At 48.4% G+C, this 14,538-nt stretch overlaps 1 protein-coding gene across 1 annotated transcript in view; it reads left to right on the top strand.

The window, feature by feature from the left end:
- The window catches only part of BMP1 (bone morphogenetic protein 1), a 475,212-nt gene that overhangs the window by 436,700 nt on the left and 23,974 nt on the right, over positions 1-14,538 (top strand). Inside the window, exons 17-18 of the mRNA XM_085633801.1 lie at positions 405-532; positions 971-1,184. Coding sequence (XP_085489927.1) covers positions 405-532; positions 971-1,184 — 342 coding nt within the window. The remainder of the gene's footprint in view (positions 1-404; positions 533-970; positions 1,185-14,538) is intronic.

Raw genomic sequence — 14,538 nt, 5'->3', positions numbered from 1 at the left:
GTATCCAACTGTGTTAGACTAGCCTGCCTCCCACTTGAGAATCCATGTAACCAGCTCACTGCAAGTCATGACTCTTTCCTTTAAATGTGATTTCAGGTATTTCCCTTCCATCTATGTTGGACAGAGTGGCCAGTAGTTGTCAGCCTCCTCCCTAAACCCACTAGTGTGATGAACGTAGTTCTGGGTGGAAATGTGACAGCAGGACGACCTAGCAGTCTTTCCTCGCTGTGATGTTTGGAAGCTTTGGCTTAGATGGTTTCATGCTTGTCGATTATGGGTGGAATGTGGGATGCAGGTGTTGAAAGCACTGCAGTAGTGTTCCTTGATTTTGCCTCATGATTTGGGCACTAATTGGGTGACTGCAGTGCACAGCATGCCCTAACCTGTGTTTGTTCTTCCAACAGCTGGCTGTGATCATAAAGTAGTTAGTGTGACAGGCACAATCTCCAGCCCAAACTGGCCTGATAAGTATCCAAGCAAGAAAGAGTGTACCTGGCTAGTCTCTGCAACCTCCGGACATCGTATCAAACTGGTAATATCTGGTCGGATATCTATCATGGGTGCAGTGTGCTCTGGACAGGAAGACATGTTTTCAGTTTTTGTTAACTTGTTGAATTTATCTTTTGCCCCTTCTTTTCCTTCCCTTTTCTCCTTTGTTCCTCTGTCCCTGGTCCTTCCTCTTTTAATTCTCTTCTTTGTCTTTCTTACTGTCTTCTCTTGCTCCTCTGCCCACTGTTATTTTCTTTCTCTATCCTGCGCTCTTTGCTCTTCTTGTCTAATGTCTTTCCCTATTGCTCCCTTTTTCCACTTCATTGATTCTCATTATTGTTCTTTCCAATTCATGTTTTCTGTCTGCTTCTCGTATCCTTTGCTTTTCTCCATTCTTGGTCCCTCTGCTTTTCGCCTGTCCTCTTATTCTTCTCTCTGCCCTGTGTCTCTTTGCAATCATCTCCTGCCCTTCCTATACCAGACCATCACAGAACTGGACATTGAGCCCCACGACGAGTGCACATATGACAACCTAGAGGTTTATAATGGAAAGGACGCCAAAGCTCCTCTGCTGGGCCGCTACTGCGGCACCAAGATCCCCGATCACATCCTCTCCAGCAGCAGCAAGATGTTCCTCAAGTTCTTCTCGGATAACTCTGTGCAGAAGAAGGGTTTTGAAGCCACACACAGCACAGGTAATGTAAGAGAAGCTCAGCTCTGGGAAGGTGATACTCTTTAGGTCTTAAGAATAACATGAGTGAGTGCCATCATTGTGCAAACTCTTCAACAGTACAAGCTGCAGAGAAGTACAAAATTAGTGTATGCTACCCAGATACTGCCACCTCACCCACGGTGCCGAGGTGTCAGACAGCAAGGCATAGCCTAATGATGAGGACTACAGGGATGCAAAAGCTACTATGGAGTACCAGTTTTATGGACTGTTCTCCCCCTGAACAAGTATTACCGTTCCTCATTCCTGTTTTATAAAATAATGGACTTGTTCAAAGGGTGAGATGCTTCAGAAATCTTATTTTTTAAAAACACTTTTCCTTTTGGTGCCATGCATTGAGAGGACAATTATGGAAGTGTTCTCATTAAACAAAATCGAATGTAATGGTCTGATTATGCTAGGGCACATAACATAAATATATTCAGTGCTTGGACCCTAGCAATGTTCTAATTTTGCCACATTTCCACAAATCTACATGCAGGAGCTGGAATCAGTCGGTAGTCAATAGTTGCAAATTTGGGATACCCCAAGACCAAGAGACTGTTCAGACCCACAAACTTGAAATGTTTAGGGGTATTTACCAAGTCCTCTCCACTCTCCTCCCACGTGGGACAAGGTCAGGAGTAAAACTTTTTCCAGGTTAGCAGGGGAAAAGGGAGCTGAAAGTAAAGTGAATTTGTAATTGTTAAGCAGATTTTCTCATGAGCAAGTATGAGGGTATATTTGCTCATGTGAAAATGGGATTCACAAAAGTTTGTTAGGAGTACAGAATCCAGGCCCACTTCTGAAACCTTTTGTGAATATCGAAAGTCGCAAATTTTCACCATTGCAAAGACATATATCTGTGGATGTACTTCTGTAATTTTCTTAAAGAATTGGACCCCTAATTAATTTTAATGCTGCCCACAATATTACTATATTGTTTTACACTGATTCTCCAATATAAAATGCTAATCGTTTTGGTAAATATTTTTATTTAGCAAACACATGTCCTAAATGATGCTGCAGAGAAATTGTATTTAAACTGCACAATAGCTTAGCAAAAGGTTTTCTCGCACGTTGCAGTTTATTTACGCATGTTGTATTTTCAAAAAATCCCTAATCTTGTTTTCAGGCTTCTGCTTTTTTGCATCCAAGCTGGGAGCATTATCAGTAGACTTGAATTGTTAAATTTTGCAAACACGTGTATATGTTTTTGTACTCTTGTCAGTAATGCAAGCAAACCGTACTGCCTTTTCTTAGAGCATTCATCCTAATAGTAATGGCTTTAACATGATGATTCATGTATAAAAATTTGAACAACTTCTACATTTGTACACAAATCGTGCCTTAGTGGCAGACAATCCTCTTTCATAGATCCATACTGCAGTACTATAAACTGGTGGCCAAAGGGTTTGTGCTGAAGGATGTAGGGCGTACATTGCTGGTGGACAGCTCAAAATTTGATGGGTGAAGGACCCTTGGTATGACAGGAGAAATTCCACCATACTCATAGACTTAGAACCACCTTCCAAACCCTAAATCAGCCCCTTTGTCCTTTAAGTCCCAATTCACCAGGGGAGTACCCTTTTAAAGGCCGCCCTTTACTTCAGGAGAGGCACTTGGAGTTTCAACGGTGTCAGGCAGAAGCCAATAGCAGGGTAAATTACGGTTGCCACTTTTCAGATGGGCAGTTGCAGGACAGTCTTGTTGTAGCTTGAACGGCGAGGTCGGCCCTATAACCCTTGGAGCCCACTTCTTTCTTTTGGGTACAAGAAGTAGCAGGTCCAGTCCTTCAGGGCTCCTCTCAGGTCCCGGGTAGCAGGTGCAGTACTCTTCTGTTCTTCCTCAGGTCCAGCTGTGTTCTGAAGTGTACGCCTGGAAATACCACATTTAAGCCTGACATGAGCTGGGTGGGAATGACTCCTGGACATGCCCCAACTGATGGAATGAAAGTACCCAGGGCCAACCCTACCCACATTGGGCATTTTCAAGATGGCAAGTGTCTTCAGCCACACTTAAATTTGGCTTACAGGTCTGGGAGGTTTGCAAGGGAGGGCGGGAGAGCACTATGATAACCCTAGGGTCCTCCCACACCTAATAATAAAATTGAGTTAATGGTAGCAACTGTAACCACAACAAACCCAGAGACTGAATTATGGTAGGACAAAGGCTGGATTCTTCAGCAACCTGACAGTGTATGCTTAAGAATTGTCTTGGCATTCTGTTCTTTACCTTTAAAGTGCACCCCAAGTGTTCTATATAAACTCAGCAGACCTGTAATGAAGAATTTGACACTCCAGTAGGAGCTAATGCTGTAGGTCCAAAAAGGATGTCCACAGACCCTCTCTCCACCCTTCATATTCTGGGAGGTTCAGAGTAGTCATCTCAACTCATTCAGGGGAGCCTATTGCTTACTCCTGGGTGGTATTTTATACCCTTTTCACACCTATTCAAATGCTAATTACTGGCTGAGAGAAGATGGAGAGAAAATGCAAATTAGCTTCCAGGAACTTCCAGGAGGGAAAATGGAACTTTCTGGAAGTTACTTTTCCTCAATATTTATTAATAATCAAACGTCACCATTGCATTAGATTTTTAATTACTATAAAAAAATAGTTGTTTCATTATTTTTGTAGCGTGTCCCTTTCCTGAGATACAGTAGTAGGATTTTAATCTGTACCGTTTTTCTAAATATGACAACTAGGCCTAACTCAGTGAAAAATAGCTTTTGGGTGCTAGCCACTTTAGGGCATGTCAACATTCAATTTCTACATTTTTTGGGGGGGTAAACCTTTTTATTCGTTTTTCCATGTACATACAGAGTATACATTTTATAATGTCATTGATAGTCATGTAACATTCGTCAAGTTATATTGCCATTATAACAGAATAACATCAAGATCCTTATTTGCTCTGGTAGGTATCTTGTTTCTAACCATGTATGGATGCTTAGTGAGAATAGGGTTCATCCCCGCTCGATAATTACCAGGGCCTATTCGGTGCGTCTTACTGCTCTTGAGGTTGGTTGAAAAGAGTTCACCTGTTTGAACCAACTGGGGTGAATAAATCTGGAATGGAAAGGAGGGGGGCTGGGAATAAGGGCATTGGTTGTTGCTGGTCTATTGGCACTGGGTATTGCTCTCACACCGGGGCATGTATGGGAGTGGCGGGTGGGACCCGTCCGGGGGTTCCTGTGTTGTTTGAGGCGCTATGGGGTCGAGCTCCGTCTGAGTGGCAGCTGGGGTATTCGTAGGGGTATTACGTGTCTGTTTGAAGCTGTGGAGGAGCATTGACCACTCCATGGATATGTGGCTACGTCGTGTGCCCAGCGCCTCCTCTAGCCTGATTGCGTCCTTCGGCGGCTCCCCATTTTTGGACCGCTCCCCTCCATGCTGCTATCGGGGGACCGCTTGGAGAATACCAGTGTAGTGTAATGTTGCGCTTAGCTAGGAGTAGGGCCAGTATTGCAAATCGAGTCTCCACCTTCCTCTGATTTTTCTGTTTAATAATCCCCAGGGCGCTGGCCTCCCAGGAGGCGAGGCCCATCAGACCCATGACCGTCAATATCGCGGCATGTACATCTGCCCAGTAAGGCTGTAGGGTGGGGCATGACCATTGCATGTGAACAAATGGATCCTCTGGCATGTGGCAGCATGGGCATTCAAAGTGTGTCGCAGGGAAGAAGCGCTTGAGTCGCTCCGGCGTGAGGTACTCACGATGTAGTATGTTGAATTGGATGTTTTTGAAGCGTTGATTATGCAACACTTTTTTATGATGCTCTAGTGCTGCAAAACATTCCTTATCATGTAGCGCCCGGCCAAATTCCTCTTCCCACTTTAGACGTAATCGTGTTAGTGGTACACATGTGAGGTCTATCATTGATTTATATATCCAAGTGACAAGCTGTCTCCCTGCTCCCATATGCAATATCGCGTACAGTGTGGGGTGTGTTTTGGGTTCTCCCTCTGTCAGGTCCCATATCCTCCTACAGTCCGCCATGAATTGTCTGTGAAGCAGGAATTGTCCTGCAGGAAGCTCGCTCCCATCTGCTAGATCCTTCAAATGAGGTTAACTGGCCGTCTGTGAACAGGGTATCCACCTCCGTGAGTGCATATTCTGTCCAGGTTTGTAAATCCCTAGATGTGTAGTGGCTATGTCCCCTAGGAAGACCCTCTAGTGGCAGTAATGGGGAGTACATTGGCGTCATTCGAGAAAGACGGTGGATCCTTAACATACAGGATCTGGCCACCTTCACCTAAACAGAGTGGGAGGGATTGGGTTTGGTCCCTGGGAAGAGCATTTGGGTGATCTCCGAAGCTGACAGTGTCCCCGTTGACGTTTCTGTTTCCTCTAGATGACGCCCCGCTGTCCAGTGCGAGATCCACTGCAGTTGTGCTGCAAGGAAGTAGGCCTCAAAGGAAGGGACTCCCAACCCTCCACGGTCTCGTGGTCGCTGTAGTGTCGGCATAGCTACTCTGCGGCAGCCTCCGCCCCAGACTAGGGACAGTAGTAAGGAGTTTAGTTCTTGAAAAAAGGCCCGTGAGAGGATCACTGGGACATTTGCAAAATAAAAGAGGAGGCAGGGTACTATTATCATCTTTGATAAAGCCCCCATCCCTATGAGGGCCAAGGGAAATGTTCGCCAGAAAGTGACCTGGTCCTTAATCCCTCGTAGGGCCCGAAAGTGGTTGCCCTCAAGGAGATCCCTCGGAGTATGATACAGCCGGATTCCCAGATACCTAGGAGCGGTCCCGTTCCATACTAACTTGATTTCCCCGGCTGTTATCTCCCAATTGGGGGGTGTCTGGATGAATGGGATAGATAGTGGATTTGGCCCAATTTACCTTCAAGCCCACTGCTCTCTCGAAGTCGTCGAGTGTGGCCCACAGAGGCGTGAGGTCTGCTGTGATGTCTCTCACATATATTAGGAGGTCCTCCGCGTAGAGAGGCACATTATGGATTTGCCCCTCGAGTGGTAAACCCCATAGCTTGCCCCCTCTAAGTCTTATCACCAGCGGTTCCATCGCAAGGGCGAACAGCAACGGGGAAAGGGGGCATCCCTGACGCATTTCACTGGACACCTGGGATAGGTGGAGAGCTATGTTGACCTATTTGGACCCGGGTGGCAAGGCCGGTGTATAACAATTAAATGTACGTCAGGAGTTGGGGTTCCATCCCTTCTCGTTGCAGAACCGCAAATAAATACTGCCATGCCAAGGTGTCAAAGGCCTTTTCTAGGTCTAGTATCAGGCACGTGGCGTGCAGGAACCGGCCCTGTACACCATCTTGGATTTGAAATAGCCAACATATATTCTGAGAGATGTTTCTTCCTGGCACAAACCCACACTGATCCGGGTGTACCAGGCGTGGGAGCACCCCCGTTACTCGGTCTGCTAGGATCTTCCCCAATATTTTGCAGTCTGACATTATTAGGATAATAGGTCGATATGATGACCCAAGCAGTGGATCCCGATCTGGTTTGGGGAAAGTCACCAGTATTGAGTCCTGCATGGATTGGGGGAGTGTTTCTGTCTCTTGCGCCGCCCTATATACTATTTCCAGCTGCGGAGCTAGTTGCTGGGATAATGTGTGGTAGTATTCTATGGGGAAACCGTCATGGCCCAGGGCTTTTTTTTTGGCTAAATGATGGCTTGCGTGTTTGATCTCCGCTGTCGTGATTTGTTCGTCTAGTGAGGTCTGATCTTCTTCCTTCATCTGTGTTATAGAAATGGATAGTAGTGCTTTTTGGATGTGTTCTTCTCTGTCGGGGAACGGTTCCCTGTACAGATCATGTAATATTCATGAAAAGCGAGCATGATATCTGCCTGCGCGTAAATGATCTCACCTGTCGTGTTTCTGATGCTGGTAATGGGTTGTGTGTTCAGGTCCTGCCGGACGAGCCATGCCAGCAGGGTTCCGGCTCTGTTTGCCTCTCATGGGTTCTGGCGGCGTAGGCACGGAAATTGTATCTGCGCAAATCTGCGCAGGCCTCTGCGTATTTGGCCTTGGGTTCTGCTATTTGTGTGTGGAGAGTGGCCTGTGTGTCTGCCTCTTTGGGTAGCTGTGCTAAGCATTGCTCCGTCGCTTGTACCACCTGCTCTAATGTTTTTCGTACCCCCAAAATTTGTCGGATGCATGTACCCTTCATGACCACGTTGAAGGCGTCCCATTAGAGTGTCCTAGAGTGTGCATTTTCAAAAAGTAGTTTTGTATGTTCTCCCTCTGCTCATGTTGGAGCACCAGATCCTCCAGGCAGTCTCGTTGGAGCTGCCAGGTGGGAACTGGCGGTGAGGATGGGCGCCATCTAAGAGTCAGAACGTGTGCATCGTGATCTGATATCACCCTACCTAGATAGTCCGAGTGTTGAGCTCGGGGAAGATTGTGCTTGTACACGTGAATCGGTCCAGCCGTACTCGTAAGTCGTGGGGAATTGAATGCAAGGAGTAGAGTTAAGTTGTCGATGTGCATGACGCCATGCGTCTGTCAACGACCAGTGGTTTGCCCAGGTCTGGAACCGGGCTGTGTACATGTGGGCTTGCGACGTTGGGGCCTATGGATACGATCTGTCTAAGTTGAGATCTAACGTGCAATTGTAATCCCCACCAAAAACGTACGGTGAAGATGTAAATTGAGCCAAGCCACGTGACAGGATTTCCCAGAATATAGTGTTTGTTCCCTGTTCGGAGCATAGATGCTACCTATTAGTATTGGCTGTCCATCCAATAATCCCTCTAGCAGGGCGTATCTCCCTTCTGGGTCTTTCTTTCTATTAGTCTCCCAGAAGGGGACTCACGGCCTGAGCCAGATGAGGGCTCCTCGTGCGTATGCTGAATACGTCGTGGCGCAAAAGGTTCCCCGCCATAGCTTTTGAAGCTTATCTAGTTCTCCCTTTGTGAGGTGAGCTTCCTGCAATAGTATGACCTGCGCCTGCTGACGTTTAATATAAGCATAAATGGTGTAGCGCTTCCACGCCATACGTATACCCCGTGCATTTACAGTGAGAAATGTAACATCTGCCGGTGGGCTCATGGTGGCTGATAGGTCACGCAGTGAGGCAGGGAAGTCCCGGGGGTCCCGCTTGAAAACCTCATGGAGAGCTTGGTGGTGCCCGGTGTGAGTGTGCCAACGAGTGGTTCAGCCCTTTGTGATGGGGTTGGTATGGGGTCAGGGTCTGGAGAGGGGTTAAACTAGAAAACACTTTGGAGTTGAAGACCCAATACAGGGGATCTGCTGCAACAGACAGCACATCCAAACTGGTACAATTACGTACCCACTAACGTTTTGTGTTGGGGTGTGTTTCGGCTGACTCGCGCGAACCACTGAGACTCATCGCGCCAGGTAGGTCCCTTATAGTTCTGTGTATATCTAGTGGGGGTCACCCTCATCTGTGGTGGTTGGGGGTCAGCACTATCATGACACTTAGTGTGTTACGTGAAATTAAGGGGCAGGGCCGCTCTTGCGCTTGAGGCAATGTTTTAGCAGTTGTGAGTGAGCTTTATATAAGCATGTCAGCCGTCTGTGGTGTGACGGTGGGCAGGACCCCAGAGTTCTCATTAGAGTCACTTGAGTCATTAGGATCTTCGGCGGGTGTGAAAATATGCAGAGTGTCCTCATGGTTTGAGGTTGAGAGATTTGCCCCCATTTCTGCCTCTGCTTGTATGGCCTTCCGGCGCTCCGCTATGATCTGCTCCAGGTCCGGTAGTGCTAGTGTTTTAGGAAGTGGTTGCTGTCCGGATTGACTCTGGGTATTCCATGCTCCTCGTCTGGGAGGCCAGGTCATCTTGGGCCCCGGTGCTCTGGCGTTTCTCTGAGTTGAGCCAATCTGTAGGTTCAGGTCCATCCAGTCTGTTGCTTCCTGCGGATCTGTGAAGAACATTGTAGTATCGTTGTGAATTATTTTGAGCCTTGCCGGGAACAACAAAGAGTATTGAATGCTTTGATTCCATAGTAGTCTCGTTATCTCATGAAATGATGCCCGTTTCCGTTGTACCGCTCTGGAGTAGTCTGGGAAGAGCATGACATGTTTATCCTCTACCGTGATGAGAGCATTCTGTCTGGCCACTCGTAATATGGCATCCCTGTCCTGAAAGTGGAGCAACTTTACTAGCATGGGGCGAGGATGCGAGCCCGGGGGCAGTCGTCGTGCCGGAACCCTGTGTGCCCTTTCGATTGAGAAATATGAGGTGAGTTCCTCTCGCGGTGTAACTGATCAGAACCAGGCCTCTATATATTCAACGGGATCGTTCCCCTCCACTCCCTCCGGTAGGTTCAGGATACCCAAATTGCTTCACCTGGAGTGCCCTTCCAGATCGTCTGTTCTGTCCTCCAGAGTCGTGACACAGGCTTGTAAGTCTTCTATGGAGTCCTGTTGTGCTTTAGTTTGAGGTATCATTGCCAACCGCGTTTTTTCCCCATCTCCCACCTTGCCCGCCAGCTTTCTGTGGTCATCACGTAACAGATTGAGGTCCGTGGCCAGGGTGCCCAAGCGCTCCTCCATGGTAACCTGTGAGTTCTCTATGGTGCTAGTACCTTATAAAGTTTTTCCGACATGATGGCATTAGGGTCTGTGCTTGCCTTCTGACCTGCTGGGGCTGGGGACCCCGGTCTCGTCTGGCTGGGGGCCTGGGTTCCCCTGGATGTCTTTAGGCATCCCATGGTCGCAGTCAACGATGCGAGCACCCAACCACCCCATTCGTTTGGCCAGCCGGGGGGGGGGGGGGGGGTTGTCCACGACTCTCCCGTTCTGGGTCAGTTCTGGCCAGATCCCCTGCCTAGCCTTGTCGTGCTCGCAACACCCTCCTGGAGGTGTGGTGGACCTGTGGGTAATGCGATGCTGTGATTCCTGGCAGGACCGGCTTCCCTTCCTCCTCCGTGTTTACGTGGGTTCTCCAACCCGGCCTCTGTATATGGGCTGACTCGGGCCTAAATTGTTAAGGCCCCCTCTTCGCTTATCCGGGTTGGGCTATGGCTCTGCTTGCGATCACCTTGTGGGAGATGCAGGTGATGTCTGCTGCTGTTGGGCCCCTTGAGGACTGTGTCGCAGTGCAGCTGCAGTTTGTGGATGGAAGGGGTTGGGGAAGGGGAGCCCCCGGCTCTTTAAGCACCGTTCCAGGATTTGGTTGTTTGGGCCTTCTGCCCCGTTGTGGGCCTCCTTCGTCAACGCCCTTCCTCCTCCTTTAGGTCATCTCTGTGGGAGCACACCTCATGGCCATATCCGTGAGCCTTGGTGAGGGAGGAACGTCTTCTGCCTCTCAAATGTCTGCTCACTAACCTCGGGAGTAAGGTGACATGGAGCCCCTCGTGCCCGCTCCTCTGTTCCCTGGCTCACAAGGTCCCTCAGTGGTGCCTCCTAGACCCGTGTTGCCGTGGCCCCCGGCTTTCTCTAGGCCCCAAGAGCCTCCCGGGATGGAGATGAGGGGAGTCCTTCTACTCGGCAGAGTCCGTCCTGTAATAGCGGTGGGAGGGGAGGGGTGGTTTTGGTTGCGTCTTCACGGCTCCTGGTTCGACTCCTTCCCCACCCTCTTGGTTGCAGGTTCAGTCCTCCCTACTCTCACTCCGACGCTGACCCTGTGAGGTCCTTGCTGCCCCCCAGTGGGCTGCAGCCCCTCCTCTGGAAGTATCCGAGGCTCGAGATGGCCTTGTCCTTGGGCCAAGGAGGCCGCCGGGCGGCGTTCGGGGGTCGCTGCGGGCGTGCGATAGTCGCTGGCTTTAAGGGCACCCGCCATAGGGCCCCTCCCAGTCTACAGCTCGGTTAGGCCTCCAGCAGTGCTTCTCGGTGGTGCCGCTTGCTTCCACCTCTGTGTCCCGCCCTCCGCCACCATCAAGCGTGTCTCAGTGCTCCCTCACTGATCTCCCGAGGCCGATCCGCCTCTCACAATTAATGGAGTACCTGTCCTTTAGGGTTCCTCCTATGGCCCCGGGAGGCTGCAGGCAGCCACCATTTTGGGATCAGGCGTTCCCGCCACGCGGTTCACCGGAGATTTTCTGTTTTCTCCTTTTTCCGCTCGGGATCTCTGCCCCTGCTGACACCCCTGCAGTTCAGGAGTGCAGCGCACGCCCTCCGGTGTGGTTTGGGGCCCCCACCCCCGTCGATGGATGCCGCTTGTTGGGCTCCCGGCACGGAACTCTAGGGAGTCGTGTCCGCCATCGTGGCTAGCGAAGCCAGGCCCCCAACATTCAATTTCTACATGTTGCACTTTTAAATACCATGTACCTTGCCTTGTTGGCTACCCGGCCTACAAAGGGGCCTACAAAGGGGTGACTTAATATTATAATGGAGGTTAGACCTTTTAAAAGTGTTTATTTTTACAGGTCGAATTGCAGGTTTTACATTGCTACAGTTAGGATACACTGGTAGACCTGAAGTCATGTTTGCACTGTAGTGGATGGCACTATAGGTGCTGCAGTCCACTAGTGGCATTTAACTTCCAGGTCCTGGATACACTTTGTACCATATACTAGGGACTTATAGGCAAGTTAAATATGCCAGTTAGGAATATGTCAATTCGAACATTTTTTAAGGGGGGACACAGGCACTTTACTACTGATTAGTAGGGGTAGAGTTGTAAAGCCACCAAAATATATGGTTGAGCAAAAGCTGAAAAATCTGTGGCGACCACACAGAAAAGGCAGATTTTCTATAACACTTTTACATATATTTAATTTTTCTATTTAGGGAAATATATAAACACTACTTTGATAATATTAATGGCACTTTCTGTATCTTGACTAAAGCAGAGCAAGTACCACATATTAATATTGGTATATTTTCATATTATCCTCTCCTTGTTAACAACATGCTAAGCATCCATTGCCCAGTTCTGAGGTTGTTTCTCATACATGGAGCTCTGTTGATAAACTCCTTCTGCAGAGTAAAAACAGTAATTCTCTGTACCCTTCCTCTCCTTGACATTTGCACAACACATGGCCCTACAGCTCTCCTCACAGGGTCCTCGCAACAGGTCTGACTCTTCACCTGTTCTCTCAGGGCATGGGAAAAGATTATGCCTAAAGCAATACCTTTGACACACTGCTCCTTGCCTACAGAGACTGAAGGATTGAGAAAGTAATTTCACCCCTCTAATTAGGATGCTCTCTCCTCAGGGGATGCTTCTATGCGTAATGCCCCTCTAAGCACTTCGAATTTCCAGTGCTCGTGTTTGCAAAGGAAGCACAGGTTTCTGCCTCCAAGCAGAAATGATTAAAGTGTCCTCTGTCAAGGTATCAAACAATGCCTCACATCAATCTGAACACAACATGGTGTCAAAATCCACCTAGTCTGAAGCTCTGTCAGCAATCCTGACAAAACTGTCATCAACAGCAGGCCTCCCGTCACCTACAAAGAAGAGGATACTATTCACAGCCTCCCTGTTCATAGCTCGGATGACTCTTCAATGAACCTTTTGCATGTGAACACCCAGATTTTGCGGTCACATCAGCTAGTAAGAAGCCCCTATTGGCGATGCTGACAACAGTCTTCTCAACAGCAAAGGCTCTACTGATCATTGTTCCATTAGTGTTGACATTGACAACCTTGTTGATGAACCCATAAATGACCCCATCTCAGGGCGTCACTATTTTTCCTTTGTAGAAGTTTCCCATCTCATCTATGCTGATTCTTACATCTCCACTGAAGGTATTAAAGCATCTGCCAGTCCATATGCTGGACTCTGATATAGAGGCAGAGATCAGTGACTGTATCAAGCCTCAGACAAAGCATACAGCCCAGCTTAGCTCGAAGTCCAATATGTACCTGATTATGAACCCACGATGGAGGAATATGGAGGATTCCCCATGTGTCAAGAATGCTAGAGGAGTTTTAAGAGAACACAATAATATGAGGGCTCCACCCAATTGACTCCTCGTTCTCTGGATGCTCTTCAGAAATCCTTCTGATGGGAATCTATAGAACATCAAGACAGATACAGATACTGCTCACTCCTTGTTTGCACTTCAGTAGAGGGGGCTTTCATGGTCTTGCCTTCATGGCTCCAAATCGGGGGTCTCCAACCAGTAGCTCATGAGCTACTGTAGCTCTCCAGATACCTCTGAGTAGCTCACCAGTGTGCAGCCCAGCTTATTAATTTGGAAAGCTTTTGCTTGGTTGAATTATTATACATATAAAAAAAATGAAATGATAAAACACTAATAATGTTAGTAGCTCTCAATGCGTTTCATTGAACATAAGTAGCTCTCAGTGCAGAAAAGGTTGGAGACATGGTGGATAAGGTTGGCCCTGTTACTACGACAAAGCAAACACAAAGATTATGGACGGAGCACTGAAACTTTTCAGACACACCCCCAGTCACAGATCTGGGTTGAATCCATCATTGTTCTTTAGCTCTCTTTGCCACCACAGTTCAGATACGGCCATATGCAAATCAATCTTGAACCTGTCCCTCATGGGAACAGTCCAGCCCAAACTGCCAAGCCAGGTCTTCCCTGGACCAGAAACAAGCATCCTGGGACCGGTTTGTTTCGGGGTAACACCCCTCATCAGCCAGGCTAGCTTGAAACTTGTGGCAAAGTGAGCAAGGGACCCACGTCTGGGCACACCCTGCCAACTTAGGGGAAACAAAGCAAATACAAATCTGGGACTTGGGGCGAGTGTCTGAAAAGTTCCAGCGCTTTGCCCATAATCACCTTGTGTTTGCTTTGTTCGCCCTAAGTTGGCAGGGTATGCCCAGATGTGGGTCCCTTGCTCACTTTGCCACTGAAATTAAGCTAGCCTGGCTGATGAGGGGTCTTACCCCGAAACCAGTTCCAGGATGCTTGTTTCCGGTCCAGGGAAGACCTGGCTTGGCGTTTCAGGCTGGACTGTTCCCATAAGGAACAGGGTCAAGACTGATTTGCAAATGGCTGGGTGTGAACTGGGGTGGCGAAGTGAGCTAAAGAACGATGATGGATTCAACCCAGATCTGTGACTGGCGTGAGTGTCTGAAAAGCTTCAGCACGCCGTTCATCATCTCCTTTTGTTTGCTCTGTTACTAATACAGGCAGTCAAGCTAAGATCGGGGATCTGTTGCTTAAGGAAGGAGTATTCCACCCTTCTTGAATTGAAAGGGCGCGTATATTCACACCCTCATTCACCCAAACCACTGAAAATATCTGAGAGCAGCACCACCAATTCACAACACTCCCTTTTGGCCTAAAATCTGCACCCCAAATCTTCAACAAATGTCTTGCACCAGTCTTTTTTTTTCAAGGCCACTGGGTCCCTTCATATCTAGGTGATTGGCTGCCGAAGGCCTCCTCTGCTCAGGAAACGCAGTCCTTCATGACGGCCTGCAATAACCTGTCCACTAGCAGGGCTCGACACTCAACATGGGCAAATCTTC

Source organism: Triturus cristatus, chromosome 11 (genome assembly GCF_964204655.1).
Source record: "Triturus cristatus chromosome 11, aTriCri1.1, whole genome shotgun sequence".
NCBI classification, from domain to species: domain Eukaryota; kingdom Metazoa; phylum Chordata; class Amphibia; order Caudata; family Salamandridae; genus Triturus; species Triturus cristatus.
Note: the sequence above shows the minus strand (reverse complement) of the source record. Positions and strands in the feature narration are given on the sequence as shown.